The sequence below is a fragment of the Hyalella azteca genome, unplaced genomic scaffold (assembly GCF_000764305.2).
Source record: "Hyalella azteca isolate HAZT.00-mixed unplaced genomic scaffold, Hazt_2.0.2 contig7425, whole genome shotgun sequence".
NCBI classification, from domain to species: Eukaryota; Metazoa; Arthropoda; class Malacostraca; order Amphipoda; family Hyalellidae; genus Hyalella; species Hyalella azteca.
Window position 1 is genome coordinate 54,156 of NW_025937551.1, and position 13,426 is coordinate 67,581.

The 13,426-nt window shown below is 39.2% G+C and overlaps 1 protein-coding gene across 1 annotated transcript; it reads right to left on the bottom strand.

Moving 5' to 3' along the window:
• Window positions 1-668: 668 nt before the first annotated feature.
• On the bottom strand, window positions 669-11,681 carry LOC108668094 (post-GPI attachment to proteins factor 3). Its single transcript, XM_018155238.2, has 8 exons — window positions 11,485-11,681; window positions 10,939-11,111; window positions 9,013-9,165; window positions 8,411-8,535; window positions 8,009-8,149; window positions 7,225-7,299; window positions 6,560-6,700; window positions 669-4,099 (listed from the first exon to the last, which is right to left on the bottom strand). The coding sequence occupies exons 1-7, from the start codon at window positions 11,606-11,608 to the stop codon at window positions 6,592-6,594; spliced, it is 900 nt and encodes a 299-aa protein (XP_018010727.1). The 5' UTR covers window positions 11,609-11,681; the 3' UTR covers window positions 669-4,099; window positions 6,560-6,591.
• Between the last annotated feature and the right edge of the window lie 1,745 nt (window positions 11,682-13,426).

A 13,426-nucleotide genomic window follows, 5' to 3' on the forward strand; every position in this document is an offset into this window, starting at 1 on the left:
ATCAAAACTCAACTGGAGCATATGGATGATATTCTGAAGCAATAAATTATCCGATGGAACATGTGTACTTTTCTTTCGTAACAAAATTTTGATGAAGTTCATTATGAATTTGAGTCGTTCAGTGTGATTAGATCAACTTCTCAACCCGTTCTTCTTCCTTTTTTCGGAAATACCAAATAACACTAATGATCATCCGCGTTGAATTACATGCAAAATGGAAAGATTGAATGCCTTAAATTGTTCTAATACTATTACTGTATAGTATAGTATAGTATCTTCGGCATTAAATAAATAGGCCTGGATAGGCCTGTCGCCGATTCTTGTACTTTTCTTGACTAGACTGGCCTTACGGACGGTAGATTTAAAATCGATTATAGATATCAGATGTTCCGTAGGGTACGAGGCATTTTAAGACTGAACATATAGTAGTATAGTATGGTATAGTATAGTATCTTCGGCATTAAATAAATAGGCCTGGATAGGCCTGTCTCCGATTCTTGTACTTTTCTTGACTAGACTGGCCTTACGGACGGTAGATTTAAAATCGCTTCTGCATATCAGTTGTTCCGTAGGGTACGAGGCATTTTAAGACTGAACATATGCTAATGCATGGCCTTGTCTAGTCTGTTCTTGAATATGCTCATAAGGATGACAACAAAACGAAGCTATGCTAAAGGAATGTTTTAATAAAGGACAAGTCTACAATATATCATTTCACAACGCATAACAAAATCTCCGCTGATGAAGCTTCTCAAAGCCATTGCACAAAAACTCACCGGAATGTTCGGCATTAATGAGCCACCAGCCACTCGTCTCAACTGAGTCACCAGCCACTCTTCTAAAACAAATTACCTGACACTCATCTAAAACGAGTCACCGACCGCTCTTCTAAAACGAGTCACCGGTCACTCGTATTAACTGAATGATCAGTAACTCGCCTTAAATGAATCACCAATCACTCGTCTTGAACGAGTCACCAGCCACTCATCTAAAATCTCAGAATAAAACATCAATATGTCCTACAGAGATCACAACAGTAAAAAACAACAACAGCAAGTGAACACCTCAACATAAATTTTCATCGATAACTAGGAATATTATAAATTTCTTTCTATTGTAACAACATTCTCTTGAATAGGTGATCTATGTGACTTGCGTTTCCCTTACTCGTAAACACGTGTCTACGGCTATAGCAAGGGCCAGAGAACAGAAGGCTTGGTTCTCAACTTCGTCATATCTCTCCTGCGACATTTTTATACATTTTTTACGCCTGTAATGAAGAAGGAAATCAGTAGACATTAATACGACAATTTTGTGGTTGATGTTATGTAATCGCCTTTTAGGGGTCGGAGTGACCGACTAAATCACCTATAGCTAATTGAAAAATTCTCGGTAACTAATGGCTCTTAGTGAGTGAATAAGCCTGCGGCCACCAACAACACCACAAATTGCGCAAGAGATTATTTTCGAAGCTTGGCGAATGCCTGACGAAGCTGATTATCATCATAAGTTGTAGATAACAATAGTTAAACTAAGAAATAAACGTTAACATCAGAATGCCCTGTGACTACTAACAGTAAAACTCGTAAATAAATGTTAACGACAAAGGAGATGTGCAAAATAGCAATTAAACTAACAAACGTTAACACCACAAACATTTGTGACTAAAAACAGTTAAAATATGAATAAACACTAACATCGAAATAAATTAACTCATAACAGCAAGCTATAGTAACTCTAACTGATAGAAGCTTTTGAAGAATAACAAGTTTGTAACATAGGAGCAAGTAAGAGATCTGGACAGCCGCAACTCGTGCATTAAGGCGGATATGAATCTGATAAGTATAAGTATTTCTTACAAGTATGAGCGTATGGGGAACATATTAGGGTGATAATGTATTCTCCCTAATATATTAGGGAGAGTACACGAGTGTACTCATGACATGTTCACTACTGTAGGTTCATAGGAGGTTTACTCCATTCGATGTTCAGAACAAGCTTTCTATGTTCAAAACTTTACATGAAACAGCGCGGAACCTTTCTGGGATTAAGTCTATATCCAGTTCAGGTTCAGTCCATTTTAACTTCATTTCCAATTCAAGTCTGTCTTTCATTGCAGGTTATCAATAGAAGTCTTTAAAAGGGGCTCTATTAGTGGTTTGAATAATGCCACTAAATTATGTACAGGATTATTGTCTGCATAAGACATCATCATTTTGAATGATGAATCCAAGGGCATATTTCTAAATTTCTAATTAAATAAATTAAATTAAACTCCTACAACTCTAGTCAACAACTACGATAAATTCCTCTGATGCCTATAAACATTGAATAAAATACAAAGTAAATAACAGGCTTCATAAGGACTAACATTTGCAACTGGTTTTGGGAGTTAATAGTATGTATAATACACAATGAAGTTAGTAGAATACAAGTGTTGTTAACAACCGGCGGGCCTGAGTGGCAGCACAAGGCTGAAGGTTGCAGACTACATTGATACCTTTTCGTGTTATAAATGATGAAAAAAGCAAGTTATTATAACCACGGTGATAACAAACGTTGTGACAATAACCACGGAGATAACAAACGTGGTGACAATAACCATGGAGATAACAAACGTGGAGATAGTAATAATCGTGATAATAAACCTGAAAATACACACCCTGCAAACAACAAATGCAACAACGAACAGGAGAAATGAGAAGGCGTAAGAACGAGGCGAGAAAATTGGGATGAATGTCAGGTCACTTGGTCGTGATTTTTGGGGAAACTTGAGTAGAAGTCCGGGGCAGAAAAGTAAAGTTTGGGGAAATATGAGTGAAATTCAGGGTAACAACAGTAGCATAAGAACAACAGCAGCACTTGAACAACAGACATATAAAAACAACAACAGGCTGCATGAGACGAGATTTTCATTGCACAAGTGACGCCATTCTTACTAAAGTATGCCAAACACTGTACGGACAACATCGAATGATGAGCGAATAACCCAATGCATGGCAATGATAAATAACTGGATATACAATCATTGGAAAGTGACCACATAACTTGTTCAACGAACTATTTCTAAGATTTATTACGAATACCTAGATGTTTTAATAAAACTTCAATCATAACAAGAACTTGTGAAGTTAAATAATCTTCATAAAAATTGCCCACTTAAAGCTCTAATTAATCTATTGATCTAATAAAATTATGACAGCAACGCCTCGGACAAACGACCCGAGACATTGATACATATTAACATCATTAGTGTTCATTAATTACCATGACAATAGCATTATAATTACACCACCTACGATATTACACTGCCTACACTGTTACACCATCTACGATATTACACCGCCTACACTGTTACACTACCTGTTATGTTACACCACCTACGATACGTATTAAACCACCTACGATATTACACCGCCTACACTGTTACACCACCTACGATATTACACCGCCTACACTGTTACACTACCTGTTATGTTACACCACCTACGATACGTATTACACCACCTACGATATTACACTGCCTACACTGTTAAACCAGCTATGATATTACACCGCATACACTGTTTCACCACCTACGATATCACACTGTATGCACTGTTACACCACCTGTGATGTTACACTGCATACACTGTTACACATTTACGAAATTACACCACCTACACTGTTACACTATCTACAATATTACACCTTCTGCACTTTTGCACATGTCAACATTTATACGAAAATGTTTGCAAACATACTGACTCAATGAAAAATTCGGTGAAAATGAGGAATTGCACGTGGCATAAATTAGTGGTGACGTTGGAGTTTTGATCAGAATTAAAGACCATCGTAAGCATCTTGATACTCAAGATAACATACTCTGCTCAATCCTACTTGGGTTAATAAGCAATAGGTACCCTAGTTGATTTGTAAATTTTGTCGCAGCTGTCACTGTTTGATGCTAATAACCTTGCACGTGACTCATGACGTATTACTAATAATAACCTTCCCTCTTAACATTACACATGAGCACTAGAGCGTGATGCCGTGATGACTGGAACGATGGGTTCTGGCTGGAATGTGGGGGTTGGTAGGGTGGAACTTGGGGGAAGATCTGGGGAACAATAATAAAAATTAGTGATGGTTAACATAAATGAAAAAAAACTATAAGGTTGCTTAAGGACTACAGACATTGAGTACCGGTAATTATATACCTACACTCTGGGGAGCGTAAAGCGGTACTTATTACACAGAAATTAGTTTCTTTAAATGAAAGCCACCTCGAGGGCGAGGGACGCGGCGACGAGCAGCAACACAGCCACGCACTGCCACACGTATGGCCGCCGCCACCGCGCATAGCTCCAGCACAGCCAACCCAGCCCGTTGCACAGCCCTGCGGGTACACCAGGAGTGGTAATGGAGGGAGGGAGAAGACAGGCCCAGATCTCCACTAGAGATAGCAAGTATAAAGAAGGGTCAGCAAAGGTGCACACTGGTCCAGAGGCTGAGCTATCAAAACTATTTATATGAGTTAGTTATTCTTTCAACAAATCACTTACGGCTTTTCAAACTCAAACCACCAATCACAAATGAGAACTAGTTTGGTATGTGAACCAGAGCGAGTTTTGATAGGGTCGGTATTACGGTGCCAGGTCGTCACCAAATGAATAATTTTGACATTTGAGTTTGTTGTGATTTTACACCCAATATGACCGGCCTTCATGTTGACTCAAGACTCACCAATAGTGACGTTAACCTTCATTTTGACTCAAGACTCACCAATAGTGACGTTAACCTTCATGTTGACTCATGACTCACCAATAGTGACGTTAACCTTCATTTTGACTCATGACTCACCAATAGTGACGTTAACCTTCATTTTGACNGTGACGCCATTCTTACTAAAGTATGCCAAACACTGTACGGACAACATCGAATGATGAGCGAATAACCCAATGCATGGCAATGATAAATAACTGGATATACAATCATCGGAAAGTGACCACATAACTTGTTCAACGAACTATTTCTAAGATTTATTACGAATACCTAGATGTTTTAATAAAACTTCAATCATAACAAGAACTTGTGAAGTTAAATAATCTTCATAAAAATTGCCCACTTAAAGCTCTAATTAATCTATTGATCTAATAAAATTATGACAGCAACGCCTCGGACAAACGACCCGAGACATTGATACATATTAACATCATTAGTGTTCATTAATTACCATGACAATAGCATTATAATTACACCACCTACAATATAACACTGCCTACACTGTTACACCACCTACGATATTACACCGCCTGCACTGTTACACCAATTACGATATTACACTGCGTGCACTGTTACACCACCAGTGATGTTACACAGCATACACTGTTACACCATTTACGAATCTACACCACCTACACTGTTACACCGCCTACACTGTTACACCAATTACAATATTACACTGCGTGCACTGTTACACCACCTGTGATGTTACACTGCATACACTGTTACACATTTACGAAATTACACCACCTACAATATTACATCTTCTGCACTGTTACACATGTCAACATTTATACAAAAATGTTTGCAAACATACTGGCTCAATGAAAACTAATACTTTGGCTTTCATCGTCGCTTACTACATTTACATTGGATTCCATGAATTTAAGCCTTGAATTTAAGATTAAAATACGGTGAAAATAGGAAGTGCACGTGGCATAAATTATTGATGACGTTGGATTTTTTATCAGTAGTAGAGAAAAGCATAAGCATATTGATACCCGAGATAACATGCTCTGCACAATCCTACTCGGGCTGATAGGCTATACATTTGCTGATTTGTAAATTATGTTGCAGCTGTCACTGCTTGATGCCAATAACCTTGCACGTGACTCATGACGTATTACTAATAATAACATTCCCTCTTAACATTACACATGAGCACTAGAGTGTGATACCGTAATGACTGGAACGCTGGGTTCTGGCTGGAATGTGGGGCTTGGTAGGTTGTAACTTGGGGGAAGATCTGGAGAACAATTAGAAAAATTAGTGATTGGCAACATAAATGAAAAATATATAACTCAGTACTCACTGCAGTGAGTGACAGAGAGCGCATTTTCTCGTCGACGAAAACGTGAAGTCACGGACGGACAGACGGACATGGCGAACACAATAGTGCATTTTTTCATAAATGAGAAAATGCGCTAAAAACGATAAGGTTGCTTAAGGACTGCAGACAGGGAGTAATTATATACAATCTGGGAAGCGTAAAGCGGTACTTATTACACAGAAATTAGTTTCTTTAAATGAAGTATAAATTGCTTTGAGTGAAGCATTGGTTCCATCCAGTGTAGCACTGCTTACCTTAAATGAAGCATTGGTTAACTAAGAGAAGCATGGTAGTAAAGAAATATTCCTACAGGTAAGAATTTAGTGTAACGAAGTGAAACATATATACTAGCCATATTATGGTGAGTCAGATACAAAAGACCCCAAGCCAATACAAAGAATATCAAGTTCGCTATCAAGACTCATAAATTTAATATTGGGAAGCTTAACAACAAATAATTTGTACATGTATTCAGGGCGAGGAGAAGAATTGATGAGTCATTCTCCCACGAAGGGCTTGAACGAACGCTGGTGAAGGCGGTGGTAGGGCGTCTCTCGGTATGCCTCCGTCTTGTCCAGTATGTACTGGCAGTCGGCTATCACAAACCTGTACAGGATCAGAGTGAGTATACAGTACATGCCTGTATGCAGGCTCAACAACCACCTGTACCAGCACACTAACACAGCATGTGCCTCTAACAGCACACAGGCACAGCAAGCACCTGTACCAGCGTACGCACAACACACACCTGTACCAGCATACAAACACAGCATGTGTCTGTCCGTTGTCGGACCGAGGCTCTTTAATGCCCTGCCTTAAGAGCTGAGAGCAGGGGAGTTCACCTTTGCAACATTCAAGAGACGACTGGACAAGTGGCTGAGAAAGATCCCAGATTGTCCAGTAATGGGAAACCACCCTCAGCAAGCGACAAGCAACAGCATCTTGCATTAACTGGCACAAAGGAGGGCAATATACGGAACACGTCCAACGTTGCATCCGGGACCAGAGGGCGGGGTGACCTGCCTAGCGACAACAACGAGACGGAGGACAACGAAGGCGGCGCATCAGCATGACCGGGGACTAGGGAGTCCCGAACTCATCATCACCAGCGCACAGTGCACAGCACGCACCTGTACCAGTATAAGGGCAGCGGCACAGTGCACAGGTGCCAGAGGGCGTGGGCGTCGAGAAGCAAAAGGTGCACACTGGTCCAGAGGCTGAGCTATCAAAACTATTTATATGAGTTAGTTATTCTTTCAACAAATCACTTACGGCTTTTCAAACTCAAACCACCAATCACAAATGAGAACTAGTTTGGTATGTGAACCAGAGCGAGTTTTGATAGGGTCGGTATTACGGTGCCAGGTCGTCACCAAATGAATAATTTTGACATTTGAGTTTGTTGTGATTTTACACCCAATATGACCGGCCTTCATGTTGACTCAAGACTCACCAATAGTGACGTTAACCTTCATTTTGACTCAAGACTCACCAATAGTGACGTTAACCTTCATGTTGACTCATGACTCACCAATAGTGACGTTAACCTTCATTTTGACTCATGACTCACCAATAGTGACGTTAACCTTCATTTTGACTCATGACTCACCAATAGTGACGTTAACCATGTTGCCTCATGACTCACCAATAGTGATGTTAACCTTCATGTTGACTCATGACTCACCAATAGTGACGTTAACCTTCATTTTGACTCAAGACTCACCAATAGTGACGTTAACCTTCATGTTGACTCATGACTCACCAATAGTGACGTTAACCTTCATTTTGACTCATGACTCACCAATAGTGACGTTAACCTTCATTTTGACTCAAGACTCACCAATAGTGACGTTAACCTTCATGTTGCCTCATGACTCACCAATAGTGACGTTAACCTTCATTTTGACTCAAGACTCACCAATAGTGACGTTAACCTTCATGTTGTATGAGTAGTCGAAGTGTTTGTGGGTGAGGTACCAGATGTGGTAAGCGTACAGGGCCACACATGCGGCCCCCACGCTCTGCTTGATGTGGTCTCTGCCTCTCCCCACAGCTCTGCACAACAGAGGAAGTGGTAATCTCTTCCCCTCAGCTTGGGGGATAATGATGATATCTAAAGATAATGTTCAACACATCAACAACAGATGTTGAATATAACAACAGGTAATGTTGAATTTATTAAAAAACAATTGTTGCAAGGTGATATAAATCATGGGGTGGAGTCATTGATTGGAAAAATACTTTACAAATTTTATAACCATATAGCAGCAACACCCCTGAGGCACAGCACGAACAGACTGTACAGCTGCCACACACCTGATGCACAGTGCATACAGACTGTACAGCACCATGGACAGTGCTGAGAAATAGTCAAGTCGTTCAGTGAAGACCAGATCCCGAGCATGGAACACAGCAGACCAAAACCAGGCATTGATGCTCACCTGAAATCATCAAAGTTTTAGTATCAATTTACACTAATAACCATATAATACCATTAAACTAATTTTTCATATTTGCACTATTTGCCTCATCATACAATAACATCTTTCTACGTATATCATCAAATCTGAATTTAAACAATGTTAAGAATATGTAAAAAATTAATTTTAGCAAGACAGCAGCAAATCTGAATGAGAAATCCATTATGTTAAAATTATAGGAACAGATAATAGGAACAGATGATATGCTGAAAAGATAAATCCTAACACCCACGAGGGGCAACAACACCCACGAGGGCTGTCACCACCCCAACGCCTACAACGGGCAACAACACCCCAACACCTACGAGGGGTAATAACACCTCAACACCCACAATGGGCAACAACACCAACAACCACAAGGGTTATCACCACCTCAACACCCACAAGGGCTTTCGCCACCCTAACACCCACGAGGGGTGACAACACCTCAACACCCACAAGGGCATAATTGCGCCATGTAGAGAACATGGGGGCGTGCGAGGGCAGGCTGCAGTGAAGTCGCCACAAGCCATGGCAGTGGCCAAGCAGGTTCATCAGGGAGAACAACACGGATGCCGGCTCATCCAGACCCAGTATCCGGATGAATGGCCACTGAAAAAAAATATAACTCAGTACTCACTGCAGTGAGTGACAGAGAACGCATTTTCTCGTCGATGAAAACGTGGTCACGAACGGATGGACGGACGGACGGACAGACAGACAGACAGACAGACAGATGGACGGACATGACGAGCACAATAGCACCTTTTTTCCATAAATGAGAAAATGCGCTAGAAATTATTAATTACAGTTATATACATATAATTGCCATATTTAGACTTGATAGTTCAATGAAAATCAGTTGAGGAACAAGATATACAAGAACAGAATGGCAAAACATTTTCAGGTTTAGGCATTTTCATGAAAAGATTGTGTTGATGGCTCTTGAAATACAATAAGATAACCTACAAATGCAATAAAGAGATCAATTTTATACGTTTAATATGTGAATATTTGTATCACAAAAATAATTTGACAGAATAACCCAAAATTTTGATGCATTAGGTAGTACATTACATACAAGTCTTCCAGTTTCATGTAGTAAAGATAACCAAACAAGTTGTTATAGTTGTAAAATTAGGGTGGTTTGGACCACTCTAAATGACCCCAAATGTGGTGAATTAGACCGAACCATATAGTAATTAAAAACCACATTTTATCATATAACCTATGTTTTTCACTGTTAAAAATGCTTTCTATCGATTTTCCAGGCTACTAATTGTTCTATATTCATATTGTGCTTATTAATGAGTGAATTAATTAGCTACCTACATACGTACCTACTGACAATATACTATGCCTAGAACCTACAAGCTCCATAGGAGCTCCCGAACCTACAGGAACTATATTGGGGATGAAGTAGAGTTTTAGATTTAATAAGAGACAAGAAAATAAGTATAACCAAAGCTGCCAAACAGTACCCATGGCATGGGCAAGTCTGCTTTGTTCAACTGAGTGCATGGAAAATATATTGCAAAGCCTGGGAGCCAAACTGTTTTAAATGCGCTGGAGAGCATTGTTGTAAAAAAACTCATACTGTGTAGTTATTATGGCTCTCACTTCAGCCTATGGACCTAAGGATTATTGCCAAAAGCTACCTGGATGGACAAGGGCAAACTGTCACTGTCACTAAGTTTTCAATTAATGAGCCCAACTGGGCTTCTACCTTCATCAGCGGCATAGCAAAAGTCTAGCAAGTAGCAATGATGTTAAAAGATCAATAGCAGGTGTGGAGAGCAAACCCTTAGGGAGTACCATTCATGGCTGGCAGAGGAGATAAAATAAAGTATTCCCACCTAAATTTTAATTATGAGTGGTACCTGACCACCGAGGTGGGGTGACTTTGACCACCTACTTTTCCTACAACTAAATAGAAGCCAAGAGGAGGAGAAACCAACACATATTTTCGAGTAAACCTTAGGTACAGACCTTACATGTGCACATTTCAACTTAAGTCAAACTTAGCTAGCTTAATAATGATATGCTTTCAAAATTCTAAACTGGTGAAAGTCACTACATTTTAAGGTACTGAATAGACATCCAGGCTCTGACCTTGCCATAAAACTGAATTTTAATTACGGGTAGTAACTCACCCCAAGAGATGGGGTGACTTTGACCACCTACTTTTCCTACAACTGAATGAAATCCAAGAGGAGGAGAAACCTGCACATACTGGTGAGTAAACCTTAGGTACAGACCTTACATGTGCACATTTCAACTCAAGTCAAACTTAGCTAGCTCAATAATGATATGCTTTCAAAATTCTAAACTGGTCAAAGTCACTACCTACATTTTAAGACACTAAGTAAACATATAGGCTCTGACCTTGCCATAAAACTGAGGGGTGTCTCTGTCATCCTCAAGGAAGAGGCGTGTTGTGACCCACATGCAATGATAGCGGCACTCGTCTGTGCAGGTGCGATGCAGCAGAGCTGACCAGTCCTCGCTGCTGCTTTCAACAGATGACACACCGCCTCTGTATGGATCGGCAGCAAACTCTGCAAACAAATTTTATCATCATAAGCTACTCTTAGTTTTCATCAAGAAATATATCAAGAAACCAATATTTCATCAAGAAATCAATGAAGAATAATGTTAATCAAATAGAATAATATTAATTTATTTAAACAAAGAAAAAACATTTAAACATAATTTGAATATGAAATAAGGCTTGTGTTAAGGATTAAATTAGATAATAGAAAATTCTTTCCTTAGATATTTTATGATAGTAACTGTAAGCCAATATGTTATTATATTAACATCATTTGCAATGCATAATGGCTTGAGTGGTAAATTTAAGAAAGTGAATAGATTGGCATGTATATATATATAGATAGAAATAAAGGCATATATATAACTACTATTGCTTACCTTGCGAGCAATTGTTGAATCTGCAGACATAAAGACAGCCCCTAAACTCATTAGAGCGATCACCAACAGAGGCACTGGCACTACCCAACCCACACACCCAAACAGCAATTAACACTAAATACATCTTAGTGTGGCAACACTCGGAGGCCTGTGAGGTTATCCTCCAGTCCAGTGCAACCACATAACAAAAACTATACCTGAAACATCAATAATGACATTCTAGTTATGGACATTACATCTTGTGATCTTTAATATTTTTAATGATTCTTGGTACAGGAATCTTTCAGCTTAAAATATATGTGGAGAGCTCTAGTTCCAGCTGGTATACTGATGAGTGATGATAGTAACTGGAGCATATATCAAACATGATTGTAAGATGATAGCGCAATCTGGTCAGTGACTTCCACGTCTTAGCCAAACCACAGGGCATTTGGTACTACCAAACGTTTGGTATGAGTCAGACCTTAAGGAACTTATATCTCTTATACTGTGCTGCTAACATTCACACATTTTACAACATAAAAGCATGTCCATCCATGTATTAGAAATTGTATAGTTACGCAAGTAGGATCTCATGTAGCATAGTTATCCAAGTATGATGAGCTCACTATGGAAACTGTGTGGGTCTTGCATCATTGTACAACAACTTTTTTAGTTCTGTGGAAGTGATGCATTATATTTCAAGAGAATTACCCACATCCGTGGTTGAATATAGATATTCCTCCCAAATCCGCACTCATCTGCCATAGGGTAACTCTGCGCATGTACTAAAATTGAGTAAGTCAGTTGGGGAACTGAAATTTCCAATTGGGCTTCAATGCTCCCACCTTCAGCCAAAATAACATGCAGAACGTAATAACATCCACAACAAGTCAACCCAAAACAAAATGGTATCTTGATGATAGTGTAGTTCAGCCAAAATAACATGCAGAACGTAATAACATCCACAACAAGTCAACCCAAAACAAAATGGTATCTTGATGATAGTGTAGTTGCAGTCATGTCAGAGCTGACAGATTGCATTACCACTTGTTCAGACAGTTCAGTTGCCGCTCAAGTGAAGACAAATGTTAGTGACTGTTTTAAGGGTAAAATTATAGATGTTGGGTAACCCTTGCATGGGAGGATGTGACTTTATATATAATAAGTTGGCGGCTTGTAAATGGCTTTTAACCGCCAAGACATGGAATTCACTGCTCGAAGAAATGGAATCACAGCTAGCAAACCCATAAAACCACGGCTCAAAAAATCCAGTTGCAGCTTGCCAAGTAGGTATATTCCATGGAATCTATGCCTGCAACTGCAAGGAGGCTAATCTAGTCTCTAGAATGGCCAACAGGCCAAGTATACCATCCAGTGGAAAATAATAAGTATAACCCATTGACATCTTGAAAAAATTGTAGAAGTTGCAGAATTCACAAACAATTATATTATGTTTTTCTCAACATTTTTTATGTTGCTCTTTTAATTCGTTAAAGTTTACATATTTTTTCAAATTTCTGACGTTTTTAAATGGTACATATTTGGATAAGCATAGAAGAATTCAGATTGTCATATCATTTATGAGTGAGGTTAAGTTTAACCTAATTTGTGATAAAAACCAATAGGGACAAGCTAATAGGCTAGGTTGCCCTGCCACCCTGGATACAATATAACTGTTATAAAACTATTGTATAATCACTAGGAAACTTATTTATAACAGTTATATCCAGGGCAACCTAGAGGAACCTACTTTATTACACATATTTCTACTGCGAGCCTTTTTTTCTAGCAACCAATGCAACCAACTCTCAATAAAGTAGGTTCCCCTAGGTTGCCCTGGTCCTGGATATAACTGTTGTAAAACTATTCCTACTCTCTGAGGTCTCGTGGCTCCTAACCAGCATGCAAACTGCAAACCAATAATTAAAATAGATTTGGATTCCATGACTTCCAAGTTCCG

Excerpts from the sequence above, each read along its gene's own strand:
- LOC108668094 (XM_018155238.2), bottom strand. The coding sequence starts at position 11,608 with ATGTATTTAGTGTTAATTGCTGTTTGGGTGTGTGGGTTGGGTAGTGCC. Across the intron at positions 9,166-10,938 it reads CCCCTCAGTTTTATGGCAAG|TGGCCATTCATCCGGATACT; the intron begins GTCAGAGCCTAT and ends ATTTTTTTTCAG. Across the intron at positions 8,150-8,410 it reads CTGTATGCACTGTGCATCAG|AGCTGTGGGGAGAGGCAGAG; the intron begins GTGTGTGGCAGC and ends TCTGTTGTGCAG.